Source organism: Pyrgilauda ruficollis, unplaced genomic scaffold, assembly GCF_017590135.1.
Source record: "Pyrgilauda ruficollis isolate IOZ18807 unplaced genomic scaffold, ASM1759013v1 scaffold5, whole genome shotgun sequence".
Lineage (NCBI taxonomy): Eukaryota > Metazoa > Chordata > Aves > Passeriformes > Passeridae > Pyrgilauda > Pyrgilauda ruficollis.
Window position 1 is genome coordinate 4,215,094 of NW_024526599.1, and position 15,372 is coordinate 4,230,465.

The 15,372-nt window shown below is 38.8% G+C and overlaps 1 protein-coding gene across 2 annotated transcripts in view; it reads right to left on the bottom strand.

The window, feature by feature from the left end:
- Positions 1-739: 739 nt before the first annotated feature.
- Positions 740-15,372, bottom strand: part of FBXW7 (F-box and WD repeat domain containing 7) — a 175,375-nt gene continuing 160,742 nt past the window's right edge. For both annotated transcript variants that reach the window (XM_041479946.1, XM_041479947.1), the window contains 6 exons: positions 14,358-14,494; positions 12,596-12,709; positions 9,330-9,511; positions 8,076-8,301; positions 3,822-4,032; positions 740-2,787 (listed from right to left, as the gene is read on the bottom strand). In XM_041479946.1, coding sequence (XP_041335880.1) covers positions 2,519-2,787; positions 3,822-4,032; positions 8,076-8,301; positions 9,330-9,511; positions 12,596-12,709; positions 14,358-14,494 — 1,139 coding nt within the window. In that variant the 3' untranslated portion in view covers positions 740-2,518. The remainder of the gene's footprint in view (positions 2,788-3,821; positions 4,033-8,075; positions 8,302-9,329; positions 9,512-12,595; positions 12,710-14,357; positions 14,495-15,372) is intronic.

Genomic DNA, 15,372 nt, shown 5'->3' on the forward strand with positions numbered 1-15,372 from the left:
ACTGTTTTGTTGGTTTTTTTAATGACAGCTTTCTACAGGGGAAAACTGTCACAAACAAGAAAATGCTATGCCCTGAAAGAAAAACTTAACGCAGAAGAAAGTGATTTTGGTCAAGGAGATTTGAGACAGAACCTGACACTCAAGTGCTGAGTTTCTGAGACAGATGATGACTTACCTTGGTTCCAGGGCTCTGACAAAACTGCTGTTGGACTGATGTGGATGTTATTTTATTATTTGTTCTGAAGCTTTATTTCAGGCTGTCCTACAATCCTAACTTTGATTTTGGTTGTATTTATGGATTTATTCTTTGCTGTCAACTGCAATCAACTGATTGAAATCCATAAATAATAAACATCAGGTTTCAATTTAAGCTGCAGTAACGAGATGCTATCGGAAGAAGTTTTACGTACTTTAGCAGCTTTTTATAGCTGCCCACCCCCCTGAGCAAGGTCCTGACACGTTCCTCATGAGAAGCAGTGAATGTCTGTCCCCCGTGTTTGTCCAGACCCACGTGACAAATCCTACATGGCAACTGAAGGAGAGGACACTCACACACCTGTTTGTGGAAGAGTTATATAAAAAGTCCCAAGATGTATTTTAGCATCTACCAGTAAGATGAGCAACTTCACCTGCTTTACCCCTCACAGGATATATATATATATATATTATATTATTTTATATTTAATATATAATATTAAATTAACAACTAGAAAATAAAAAAATTTAAAAAAAGACATACTAACATGAAAAAACACATTTTATTGCACTTAAGTTATAAGAAAATAAAATTTCTAAGTGAATCAAACCATAGACACAATCCCTTTAAAGGTTGTTTTCCTCCATCATGTCAGGTTGTTACATAACTAAAATTAACCAACTGGAATCTGATTGTTTTAAATCAGACTATAAATAAAACAAAAACAAAAAAAAAGGAGGAAAAAAGATCGCCTAGGATACAGTGTTAAACCACTTTCACAGTTCAGCTTGAGTTGTGGCTCTTGGAGAATGAGGCAAACCATTTGACTCTTTCTTTTCTCATTTTGTTTGTATGTGACATCTTTACAAAAACTTAAGTTTTTGCTCTGTCAGTTCCTCCCAGCAATAACTGTAACAGTTGTTTTTTTCTCAAATACTGTAAAACACTAAGACTGACCAGCAACTTTATTTTAATTTTTGTATTTTATAATATTTTTTAAAAATTTTGTCAGTTTTTTTTTAATGTATGTTCATTCCATTCACCACAGCCCTCACAAAGAAAAATTTCCCCACAGAACAGGCTGCAATAGCTTTGTTCCAAGGAATGTGTTTTAATTTTTGCCCAGAAAAAAGAAAATAAGCTTTGCACACACACTCAATTCTTTATTTGCAGGCAAACTTCACTCTTAATTGTCTGAAACTCTTCCACTCTCAGCCTCTTAGAGGCACAGTTGGCTCAAGTTTCAGTGGCAAAAAGTCTTTTTCTGTAACCAAACTAGAGCAAATTTGGAATTCAGTCTGGGACTAAAACGTCACAGCAGAAAAAAAAATAAAAAAAAATAATTTGCTTTTCTTTCTTTCATTTAGCAGCATAAATAAGTTTGGCCACTGGGAATACAGTACAGGGGTGGGACAACAATCCCGTAATTGAAGACCTACTTCTAGCACCAGCATTGCGAATTAAATCCATCAGAGGACTCTCAAAATCCAGGACAACTTGCCACCTCAGAGCAACTTATGCATTGAAGAGTGTAGATGGAAGCAACAGTAAATAGATTAAACAGAGGCTAATACTGTGATTGACATTGGCAATGGTTGGCAAAAAAAAAAAAAAAAAAAAGAGGAATAAAGAAAAAAAAGAAAAAGCTCTGATAAAACTGTACAAAACAATTCACAGTAATATTTTAGCTTTTCCACACCAGGAATGGACTCTTTGTTTTTGTTTTTCTCATTGCAGATGCTCTCTAGTTTTTGAAAGTCAACCAGTGACTGCTCGTGGAGGTTGGAAGGGACCTTGGAGGGAGTCCGGTCCAACCCCCAGCTGGGAGCGGGGCTGGGGACAGCGCGTTGCTCGGAGGGGCTGCTGGGACCCAGGCTGACCCAGGGCTGCACGAGCAGGCTCGCCTGTGCAGCTTATTTCAAGATCTTTGTGGTAAAATAACTATCTGTTAACAAGAACTCTAACATTTTCTTTTTTTTCACTCCGAATTGCTCAAGGAGCATTTGGAGGAAAGTAAAGAAATTAATTGCACCTGGTTTCATTTCTAAAGTTGGATTTTTGCAAAGCTGCCCCGGTCAAAAGTGTAGCCTTTTTATGTGACGAGACAGCAAAAGCCTCTCTTGTCAGTTATAGTTTGTCATCTTTGTCTTCTCCTTCGTAGTCTGTAGGTCTTTAGGATCTGTTGCCCCAAGGCAACATCCTGCACCACCAAGGACAAGGGATTTTTTTCCTTTTTCTTTTTTTTCTTTTTTCTTTTTTTTTCAGGGGGGAGGGAAAGGAGAACATCGTCTACACGTTCGGACAAATTCATCTTTCTGCCCTTCACTTCATATCGACGTCAAAGTCCAACACCAGCAGCTTTGTTTCCTCAGTCCCGTTGCGGCTCCCGACTGCGCACACCAGCTTTGTGTTAGAAGCTCTGATTCGCCACACGACGCCTCCACTTCCCCCGCTCTCCAATGTGACTAGATTTCGGATAAATTCACCCGTTTTCAAGTCCCAAAGTTTTACAGTCCCATCATCTGAGCTGGTAATTACAAAGTTCTTGTTGAACTGTAAACAGGTCACAGCACTCTGATGCTTGTTGGGACCTGTAAGGGTAAACAAAAACATTTCTGTTTGTAATTAATTAGAAAGCAATGTCAGGCAGTGCTGCATCTAGAATAAACACCTCGCTATTTGCATACAGCTCTTTCCATCTATTAGAGAACTATCTGTTATAACTCCTGGGTTTGTACATTGAAAGGTGCAGAAGCCTTGCCTGCTTTCAAGAAGTGAAAACAGGTATTAAAAAATTCCCCAGTATTTTCTTCTTTGTTTCAGTGATCTCAATGTGCTGTATATATTGGCAGCTGGGCAAACTGGACGTCCACGAGAATGAACTTAACCATCCTCAATGAGGTGACCACTGTAAGAGTTTGTCTTCAAGTCCCTTTGAAGTGTTGTTATGAGATTACTGCATCAGTAAACACTGACAGTTATATGCTGACATATAAATATATATGTTAAAGCAGCAGAGTTTGCTTTACAGGGAAATTTAATTCTCTGCTCCAGCCAGCACTGCTGCATGTAATATACAAAAATTATTTAAGACCTTTTTTTGTGGGGAGAAACACAACCATGTGTTTGTGTGCATGATGCCTGAGTGGCAACTGTCAACATGGAGAAAAAAAATCTTTCTTTTTACTGAAATAAAGAAAACATCTTCCACTTGCATCTCTTGATTTATTGCAACAGACAGTGTACTTTGCCTCCTGATCCAATTAAACTGTAGGCTTTGAAACATTCAAGTGACCCCTAAATAAATACATTGACTGTCTATTTTGAGATGTAATTTCCTACGTATTTCTGTGGCTTATTAGGCTAATATACCCATAGCAAATTGCTATCAGTCCAGACCATCTGCCTTTCATAATAGGCAAGTGATTTCAATAGATTAGATTAAATACATTTTGTTCTTCTAGCTCAGAAAAAGATCATACAGCTGTCATCAATAAAATATTTAAGTTTCAAGTGGTCAGTGCTTGTTTCTTTGTACATAATTATTTTACAGTTTCTTTATGTAAAATCTCTAGTACAGATAACTGTAGGCTGCTTGACTGACATGAAGGTAGTTTAAACTTACCTTGCAATGTCTGTAAACATTGTCCTGTTTTAATGTCCCAGATTTTGACTGTAGAATCAGCATTCCCAGACACAAGTATATTGTCCTTGAGTTCCATTCCACTTGTGAGTGACTGGTGGCCTGTCAGAGTGTGAATGCAGTTGCCTGTCTCCACATCCCAAACTCGGATGGAAGTGTCAAGAGATCCACTCACCACATGGATACCATCAAACTACAAGAAAGGTAAATCTATTACAAACAATTATATTGGGACTTTACAAAGAAGGCTATTAAGCATTTCATTCACTAAATGCAAGGTTAGATACTATATATATTCAGAAACATTTTTGCAGTACAAAGGAAGAACTCAGTAGAGATGGCCACGTTTGATACCACAGCAGGTGCTTCGTGGTCAGTGCAATTTTCTGTTCAAGACATGTGGGCTCTTGAGGGACGTGGTTTGAAAAGAGACTCTGAACCACTGGTCTTTGAAGTGCAATACATCCCCTTTAAACACAGCACATCCTGACCACCCTGCAGTGTGCAACAGTAAGAGAAAGTACTTTTCCTAAAGGAGATGTTAAAAAACCAACACAGCTTTTTACAAGTCAGAGAGAGTTTAAGCAGGAGAACAACAACGTTATTCCAGAATCATCTACACAAAAAATCATAACATAAGAAAATTGAAGGAAATGTAATTGAAAAATGTGGAATTTAGCTTTTGTAACCCTAATGGTGTGCAGTAAGGAAGTGTAACCTTCCAGTCGTTGTAGGCTAAGATATGAGATTCTTTTGACCAAGAGGACTGACCATGTAGAGAACAGAAAGGTGGAAAATAGCTTGAGCTATAGAGACAATGACATAAGAGTCCAGGGTTCTCAAAAAAAGGAAATAGCAGTAGAATAAAACCAGTGGGCTTCAAGAAGGAATACTTAAAAAACCCTAGACTTGTTTCCCATGAGGATTTTATGTATCTATTCTCTGAGGGGAAGAAGAGTTCAGGACAGTTGGCAGTTTCTTAAAGACACAAACTATCCTGTGTAAAAGAAAGATAGGAAGTATTGTAAATTACTGAGACCCACTTGGCTAAACCACAAGGAATTGTACAAAAAGTAGAAACTAGATCAATAGATGTGTATAAAAGAGCACACTGGGACAAAACCAGAAAGGCAGGGCACAACATAAGATAAAACTAGCAAGAGCCATTTCATTATTGTGTAAAAAACTCCCAACCAAAAACATAACAAAACAAAACAACAAAAAAACCACCAAGAGGAAGGCCAAAAACCCCTCATTTGTCCTCAGTGGGAAGGAAACACTGATTGAGGCCAACTATTTAACTTCTTTTTGTCTCAGTCCTCAGCCATGTGAGCGTAGGCTCACAGCACTAATGCCAGTGACAAATGAGTACAAGCTTTTGCTAGAATGAGGGAACAAAATCACATAAGGGAAGTTGTTTTAAGACAGTCCCAGAGACATCTGCTGCTACCTTTGAGAACCCATGAAAGATAGGCAAGTTTCAGATGGCAAATACAATTCCTTCCTTTACTGAAGATGATGGGATAGGGGAATTATGGATCAATCAGCCTGACTTCAATTTCCACAAGGAACTTTTAAGCCTTTTGTAATGTGGTAAGTAGCAGCAAACACAGATTTGTGTGAAAACTATCTTAACCAATATGATTTTTTTCCACGACAGAGTAAAAAGCCATGTGAAACAGTGAATGTCTTGGTTGTATTTTCAATGAAGGAGACAAATCTGAGGCAGGGATACTATTACTTTGTTCAGAGTGCTATCAGAGATACCAGAAAGAGTTTCAGAGAGGTCTGGCATTTACTATTTTCATTAGGATTGGAGTGACATTTGAAAGAGTAGAACTGACCAAAGGCAAAGAGTGTAAAAGTGAAGTGAAAAGTGTGAAGATCTGAACTTGGCAGGGAACGAATGAAGGTACAGCTGCAGCCTGGGAGAAGGGAGGCTGGACAGGAATCTTGGTTATATTTAAGGCAATCTGACACTACTTGTCCATGTGGACCTACTGGTACCTGATAAGGCAAGCAACAAACCCAGTTAAGGGAACTCAACTATCTGGGGCTGCCGCTTCTTCTAAGACCCAGAGAAAATGAGTATCTTAGATCTCTGCAGTCAGACATGGTTGGGCATGGCACCTAGATTCAAAAGAATGGAGAGTGACTGGCACACAGACTGCTTATCTGCTGCATGCACTGCATTCCTGGTGAAAATACACTAAAAAAGACCCTCTGGTATCTGAATGGAAGGCATAAAAATATCCTTTCACTTCTAGCAAGCATTGATAAGACTTTGACTGGACCCTCTTTTGGGTCCCCTGCTTTCAAAAGAGGATGGGAAATAATCTGACATCAGATAAAAAGACAAGGACTGCCAGATAGCCCAACAGACTTGGGAACACTAGAAAATATTTTTCTATCCTAAAAAGAATTAAACCTGATTGATGTAACAAATTTTGAATTCTTTTCCCCCTTTCCTGCAAACTAGCTGTATTCCATGTTCTAAGGTATTCAGAAAGAAAGGTTTAAGGCTGGGCATCCAGAGAAATTGATGGTGCTGCAGTGAAACAAACAATGGTTTGGATCAGTGAGTTATCCATGAACCTTGAAAATCTGTGGGTTACTGCAAAGGCAGGTAAGAAAAAGTAAGAAAACTCAGCATGGTTAGTGGTCTTCAACTGCTGCATAAGGATCTCTGGAAAATATTAGGTCTACACATGGGGAAGTATGGAGAGATAATAAAACCTGACGTGGAGGACAGGCTTATTCCATCTGATTATTCTGTTTATGGGAGTTCTGCTGTTTGGGGCTACTTCAGGCTGAAGGACAGGAGCCATTAGGCAATTTTAAAGAATCTTTCTGTTCCAAACCTGTAAGCACCTGTAGCCTCCAGCTTGCCCTCCCCGAGCCCCTTCCCCTTTGTTTCAGAACATATTGATGTGCAACACAACCCACTCATTTGATCCATTATTACTACAGTACCAGAGCAAGACATAAATATTTGTAAGCTAAAACAAGACCCAGTGGTGAAGAAAAGGCAGAGAAACATCTGCTCCCAAACTGCCTCCCACAAAATAAATCCTCAGAATATTTTTGAGAGGTAGGTAGGTAGGTAGGTAGGTAGGTAGGTAAGCATTTTTAACTTGCTTTCTGCTTGTCTAGAGAACACTCCTCAGCATATGAATGTAAGAGAAGGGCTGGAGTTTTTGCTACATATTTTTGGGAAAGGAAACCAATTAGGAACTTTGTTCATATTTAATATATTATGGGGAGATATGAAATACTTTATGAAAAATGTCTCTAGCACTGAGCTTCACTTTCTGAGTCACTAACCAGAGCAGTTACATGCTGAATGCCATTTCCCAATTTTGAACTGTCTTTGTTGATTTCTTTTTCAAGTCCTGCCAGATTGTGGTGTGAACAGGCACAAGCATGAAATTAATTTCTTTTGCCTTTCAATGCCTGGAAGTGATGCTTTGACTCTATGAATGAACAAGATGATGTTTTGGGTTAGTAAAGGTAAGAAGACCAAAGACATGAAGTCTGTGTGTATCTTTGCCAGCTTTGTGGGTAACTGGTGGGCAATAGAGAGATGCCACAAAGCAGCACCATAATAACCTGCACCTACATTAACATGTTGCTGTTGAAACAGCCTCACACTTGTACATCTGGCCTGTACTTAGAGAAGAGGAAGTAGAAAGCTAGAGATTTACATAGGATCATTAAAATTTTAGGTTCAGCCTTACTGTGAATTATAGTTTAGAATTGGAAGATGGGACTAGAAAATGAGGATAAACAGATCTCCAGAAATCAGAACATTAATCCAATAGGGTTTTTGGCACACTGTCAATTGCTATATCCTCTGATTTATTTAAAACAATAAGTTTGGAATATCTTGAGGAAAATAAAAACATAACTGCAAAATACATGCAATATTTGAAAAAAAAAATCTCAGTCAAACAACCATCAATCTACAAAACAACGTAATTTGCTGGTATAGAGATATGGGCTTTATTGTACTGGGTGCTTTTAAAAAATGCTACTCTAAAAAAAAATTCAGTTTCTAAATTAAGACAACATATAACTAGTGTAACAAAATGAAAGAGGGGTTTATTACAGATGTCTCTGTATGCTTGTGGTCTGTATAATTCTGTACTAGGTACCCATAATTTAATAAACAAGATGAAATAAACTGACTTTAAATATTACTTAAGGAAACTAAAGCAACAGATAAAAAGCACATACCTGTAACGAGTAGACTCTGTTAGTATGCCCTTGCAGTGTGTGCAGACAGGTCTCTGTCTCTGGATCCCACACTTTGACCATAAAATCATATGCACCACTTACAACCCTTCTGCCATCATATTGAACGCACCGAACTGCAGCGACGTGGCCCATCAGGACATGTAAACACTGGCCCGTCTCTATGTCCCACACTCGCAGCGTCGCGTCTCGAGAGCCACTGACCACCCTGCAGCAACGAGAGAGCCCTCCTGTACTCAGCACTGCACATGGAAGTACTGCAGCAATCCAGCCTGGCTGCAAATGGGTTCCGAGTTTTAATTTGGGACATTAGATAGAGTTGGTGCATCAGCCACCGAAGTTCTGGCTTGGTGTGACATTTTAATGGGGTCTCAAATGACTGGAGTGTTCTTCCTTGCTCTACTCACCTCCTCAGGATCTGACTATTTGATATAATTAGCAATCAACATTTAAAAAGGCACTTCATTCCTCAACAACAAAACAATGCCATGAGAAATTCTGTGGACTGTTGTATCTACCTACGAAAGCTTATGAACATGGTGAGCTCCAGCCAGTGCTGTGAGCATTCTGTTTTAATAACTGAGTTGACTAATTATAACAAATAAACAAAGATCTTTAGAATTTCACTTTGAGTAAAGTAACAGTTATTCTGCCTGATTTTTCTTTCAATTTATATTTCTATAAGGGTTTTTAGGCAATAACAGAAATGAGATGGAATGAACATTAATGGAATTTACATAGAAAAACCTCATTATTCTTCAAAAAAAAAAGAAATGCAACCAACAATCTGTCAACAACTCCATACCACAGCCAAGTAACAGAGCTCTGCTAATGTTTGTTGAATCAAGACATGATTATTGCAAAAATTATGTTATAATCAGTTAAATAAAATACTTCAGTGACAATACTTAGAAGGTTATTTGGTAAAATGAGTAAAAGTTTGTAACATTGACAAAAGACGAAATTATTCCGTGTGGGAGACTGGATCATGGTGTAACAAAGAATTAGCTTTGAAATAAGGCAGACTGCGACTTTTTGAAGTACATGACTCAATTTCCAGTTCTTCATTTAGTATTCTCATGCTTCTGCTCCTATTAATCATCTCCTCCCCTGTGCTGATCTATGTTTTGCCTGGTTTGTGCTCACTCGGTGCTGGATGAGGTCCCCAGGTTTCTGTGAGCACGAGTGTGTAAATGCAGGGCCAGGCTGTGGCTGCAGCTCTGCAGCAAGCCTCACCTTTTCTCGTGGAGGTGCATGCAGCGCACGGTGGAGGTGTGTCCGTACAAGGTGTGGATGCACTCCCCGGTCTCGGCGTTCCAGACTTTCAACGTTCTGTCTGTAGAGCCGCTGATGATGATATTGTCCCTCATCTGTGATGACCACACTCCGCCTGTGTGCCCAACCAGTGTTCTCAAACACTGAAAAGAAACATTTTCCTTAGTTACCCTTTTGACACAAGGGAATGGATACTTTAAGAAAAACCAATCTTGGAGGTAAGAGCCGGCTCCCATAGCAAGAGCCAGAAGACCCCGAGACTTCTTTCTGATCCAACAAATAAATTCCCCTTTTTAAAAAATACTCATCAAATTTCTCTCTCAATTGTTGGTACTTCAACTATAAGGAATTTTTCTTGTAATCTTTCCCTTGACAAACTAAGCTGTCTTTTCACATTTCTCAATACAAGGACATGTTTTGCAGCCCTGAGTCATGTTCCTGGCATTTTTCTGAGTCACTGCAGGATTTCCAATAGCTTTTTGAAGTGTGTTAGAAGTGGAAAGAGCACGCACTTGGTAGTTTTACCACCAATCTATAAACCATATATTTTTTTTTTGTATTTTTCTGTTTGTTTATCCAAGAAACACTGCTCTCTGTAAACCACAGCTACAGCATCACTCCTGCAAAACCATGTTTCGGACCTTTATCAGGCTTTACTGCTGCCCAGGAGAGAATCCCACACTACATAAGCACAGCCTCCCTTCTCTGATCCCAAATGTATGACATGATTTCTCACCATGTACAGACAGTGTTTGCTCACACCTTCTTCTATAAAACCCCTGTCGGCCCGCAACAATGGCTTGTCTCTGTCTCCCAGCCTGTTTTCCCTACACTACAAGTAATCACTATATATGGTTTCCCACCAGGCAGCAATAAATGCTAATTAGTACAGACAAGGAAAGATCCTTGCAAGACTCCTCTAGAAAGATACTCCATGAAGATTCTACATTTACTTTAACAACATGATCTCTATAATTACCCATTTTCTAACCCATTTAAATATGTGCCATGTTGATTTTTGCATTATTCTATTTTCTTCAGTTCTGTCATGGGTATAGAGTCTTTCAGTGCGCACAGCCATCTACTTCTGCACTATTATTTTTATCAGTCAAACCTGTAACTGCATGAGAAAAGAGGTCAAGGCAGTTTGAGGATCTCTTTTTCTGTAATCTAATGCTAAGTGGCATTAATTGCCGTGGCCTTCCTTTAACTGTTAGCTGACTCCTCTTGACGCAGTCCAACATTTTTCATCTGAGATAGTGTATCCTAAATACCCAGTCTTTCAGGTTACTCCATTTAAACATTGATGTATTTTGGCCTTCTAACTGTCCTGTCCTGGATCTTCTCCTTGTAATCATACCTTTTGAAAATGCACTAATATTAAGCCAAAGGTTACTTTAGGAAAAAAAAAAAATCAAATACAGATTATCTGGATCAACTCTAATAAGAAAAACCATAACTTCAGTAGTAAGCATGAGTTTCTGCTGAAATGTTCTATTATCACTGCATGCTGTATTTCCATCACATGAATTTTCTTCCAAAGTATTTTTCTGCATCACTGACAGTATAGTAATTCCTGTTGTTAATATCCTGTTCTTTCTAGCATCCTTGAAAATGGTTTGGTTTTTTTGTTGTACTGTTCTTCAACAATTTTTAAACCAGTTTTCTGCAATTACTGGCTCCTGGCTTAATTCACTGCTATCAAATCCATCTTTTTCAGTTCATAGCTGATGTTCATTTCTACAGTTCTCTTTTTTTCTTATTTCATCCAATGTGCTCATATTTTAAGAAATCATCCTGTTAAAGCAGTAAGAACACAGAATTCTTATTTTGGGCTTTACATCTGTCAAGGGAATTATTTAGTCATGTTCATTTGCACAAACCAACCTTTAGGGTTTCTTTATTTTATTAATTCTTCAGCATCAGTAAGCATGAGGGCTGATACAGCATGCTTCTATCTTTCAGATACAATTTCTGGCTCTCTTAAAGGTTTGGGGTAAATGGCCACACTAGGTTTTGTAATTACTTTCAAAAAATTACTGAACAGTAATTGTTAAGTCATGCCACTGTGCTTAATTTGATATATTTAAGAGAACATTTTGCTTTTAGGAGTGTGGTATGTACAAAGAAAGTATTTTTCATTTGTGTTTAGGTTGCCCTTTTCAATTAAAATAGATGTAAATTTCATTATGGGATCCTTCATTAGACAGTTTGTTGTAGGGAAGCCAACAGCAGCAGGGTGAGGCTGCCTGTGGCTCTTCATTTTATCCTTACCCACAGTAGGATTAACAATCCCTTCAAGGATCTTCTGGGCATGCAATGACAAATGCTGAATACATTCAGCTTCCACATTATGAAGTGGATACCTTTTACATCTTAGACACGTTATCCTCAGCAGCTGTCCTGTTGTTATCTATACCATTAAAACCAAGCTAAGTGCACACAATACCAGTCTAAAAGGAAAAAGTACTGTTTCCCCAAGGCCTTTTCTACACCCTTGGTCGGTCAGTCACCTCAAAAAAAAACAAACCTGTGGGCTGAGTAGCTGTGATGTTCTAACATGACTGAAATGCTCAGCACTGTCTTTTTGATTGCACATATTGTTTTGCTCCTCTAAGCCAGAATTAAATTATTGAAGCTTATTAAATTCCTGCCTGAGCTGGATCTAATTTAATAGGAAATATTTAAACCTAAAGCAAGTTAATTTTTTTTTTTTTTTTTTTTGATGGCTCAGCAATATAGTAGCTTGGAAAGAAAAACAAACTCTGTATTTGAAATCTGAGCCAGTAAAATGAATATTCCATTGCAAAAATCTGAAAACAACAGAAAGAATGCTACAAGATAAGTGAGAAAAAGAGATCCAGAGCAGTAAATGCAGCCTAAGTTAAGCTTTAAGGAAGACAAAGTAATGTTTCTGTACAAATTCTTTAAAATCCATGTCACAAACGACTCCACAAGAATAGGAGAATTGCCAAGAGAACAAGGATATATGCTAGTGGTAACATGAGCAGCATTGCAATTTCACATCAAGGTGACTTTTTTGAACTGGAGGAGTTTCTGTGTGGGAAGAGGCAACCCACATGTTTATCCGGTACACCTTTGATTGCTGCCCCAGAGCACCAAAGGCCACCCTGCAGCACGGTCTGATGGCACAGCAGCGTTTTTGCTGTGGCACCGCTCTGCCTGTGCCTCGTTTCCCAAGGAATCCAGCAGAGCAGCCACCTCACCTTGCCTGTCACTGCTGACCAGACTTTGAGCGTGTTGTCGTCGGAGCCGCTCACGATGCGGTTCCCGCAGAACTGCAGGCACGTGATCACGTGGTCATCGTGGCCCTTCAGCACCTGGCAACCGAGAACACAAAAGCAACAGTCACCATTTAATGCAGGAGATTAGAGAAGCAGGAAAAACAAAGTGCTCTTCTGATTCATAAATTACAAAATGCTAGAGTTGCTTCAGTAATAATAAGGCCCCTTAATCCCGTGTGTCAAGTCTAATTTACCGCCAGCTGGGACCAAAGAAGGTGTTTCCCTCCTTCCATGGAGTGATGCTGCATTGCTTAGCAGGCACACTACAGCTACTGCAAACCTCCTGAAAGTACCAGGAAAAAGCGCTAACAAAAGTGGGCTGAATTAGTAACTGGACACTGCTCTATTCCTCTGCAGTTATTGCATCTCTTTATTTTTCAGTTGCTTTTCAATTTACTGTTACCTTTTGTTTCAATCTTGAATGAAAAGGATGGGCTGATTATTTGCTGAGTATTTGTATTTCAGTGGTCAAGGCTGACTACATCTATTTTTTTTCCCTTATCAGCCAAGCATTGTATTTTGTTAAATGCCAGTCAGCACCAAAGTCAAAACTGGAAAACCATCAACTCAATTAAATGGAAACAAAAGCAACAATTCCATGTGCTGGGAATGGGGACTAGAATGTTGCTTTACAGAGGTGGGATTTTCAATGCTTCATTTTGGAAAAACTGTAATTCTGTATATCTTATTGCAATACAGCCAAAAAAAATTCTTAGTAGAATACATAGGATGAACTATTTTTTATTTAAGATATTCAAACATTTTTAAGATGTTTGTTGAAATGAAATGGCATTTGGATAACGCCAGAGGCTGTAATTTTAATAATAATTCCAAGATAACTTGATGTGGCACATCAACGCAAGAAATACAGAACTGTTGCCAGAGATGTACATAAGTCACAGCCAAATAAACAGCAGGATATAGCCATAGGTTTTCCAAGGGAGTTCTTTTGTTCTTATTTTAGTTTGTTATTTTTAATTAAGAAAATAGGTAAATTGCCTTAAAACCTTAAAAAGCCATGAATATGGCTTTTCTTGACATTTCGGCTGCTTGCTCATTATCAGAGTTGCTATTTTATTTACAAAAGGTTTGAAATATTGCTTCATGTCTTCACATTAGGAAAGGATGTAAAGAAAAATATCAATGTCATTAAAATAATTTTAACATTTAGAAAACCCCAAAGACATCTTAACACAGAATGAAGTTATTGTCTTGTGCTGCTCAATTTAGAATAATATATTTGAAAATAAAGCATGAATTGATCACAGAACAGTTGTGGAGTATTTTTAGGTTGCAACATGACCCAGCTCTACCAATACATACATATACACCTATATATGTACAATATATGTGCCTGTATGTTTAAATATAAGTATTTCAAATCAAGTTTCCATGATTACCTGTCTCAAGAAGACCGACATATTTATAGAATTCACAAAATTGTACAGAAATTCTTAGAAGAGCAGTGAAAGGGTTCTGCAGTATGAAAAGTAACACATTGCCAAAATGGTGGTCAGAATATAATTTAAAGCCAGGATAAGCTAAAACACGAATTATTATTTTTTTCTGTAGCAATTCACTGCTTTTTTTGCATGGATAATCTTGTTTGTCCAAAGGAAAGAACCCAAGCCACGAGCTGATGCCGCTTTGTTCACGGCCCCGTGCACAGAGCTCAGAACCTCACCTTGGGCGATTTCAGCTCTCCTCGCCGCCAGTTGGTATCAATCCTGTGCTGTCTGATGTAGGCGCTTTTCCACGGACTGTGTATAAAGCCTGGCTTTATTACTTTCCTCCTCTTGATATGCAATGGTTCATCAATTCCTAAAATGGAATTTAGAAAAGTGGGGGGGGGGGGGAAGAGATTAGGCCACCCAAAGAAAACACTTTCCCTCCCAAACCTTTACTGTGACCCCTGACATTAAAATATGGCGGAAATGTAACAATCTCCTGCATGCCAACATTTGTGTGTCAGTGACACCACCCTGCTCCTCAGAGATTTATACTCTGTCTGTCCTTGTCAGCTCAGCATAATCATTACCATAATCACAACTGAAAATGCTCTAGTTCATCATTCCTTGCTGGCAACCTCCTAGCTCGGGTTTGGATCCCCCTTTCCGAGACAATGCAGCAGAATATTGCCTTTTACAAATGGGTACTGTCCAAAAACCTCCTTAACCACTTATATGCTTATTCTGGAACAGTTCAAGAAGTCAACCTTTCCGTCTGTGGTTATCCACTCTGGTCACCCATCTTCATTACCTTTAAGTTCACTGTGACTCCTGGTATTAGTGAGCTTTTAATTACTTTTCTGATCTGAAAGGCTGAGTGCTTTTGGCATTGTCCTCTCTTGGCTGGAATTTAAGTATAGCTGTGCCCTTTCTGACTTGACACTTAAGCAGCAGAGCTTTGTTTTACCCTTGCTACTACAGATACAGCTTTTTTTACAATTCTCTCACCCTGCTCTCTTTTCTATGCAGCTCTTCTCTCCACTGCATTTCATTACTGGCAGGAGTCTTGTGTCTTGCCAGTATGTGGATTTCACTCTTCTGCCTTTAGCCCCGTCTCTGCCTGCAATCTTGAATTAAGGGCTCCTTCGTGTTACTGAGCAGCTCACTGAGGCTAAGCAGGCTGCAATACTGGCCTGCTTGCCTGTGCTCTCCTGCCTGGATGTATTTATTCTTACTTGTAAGCTCAGGAAC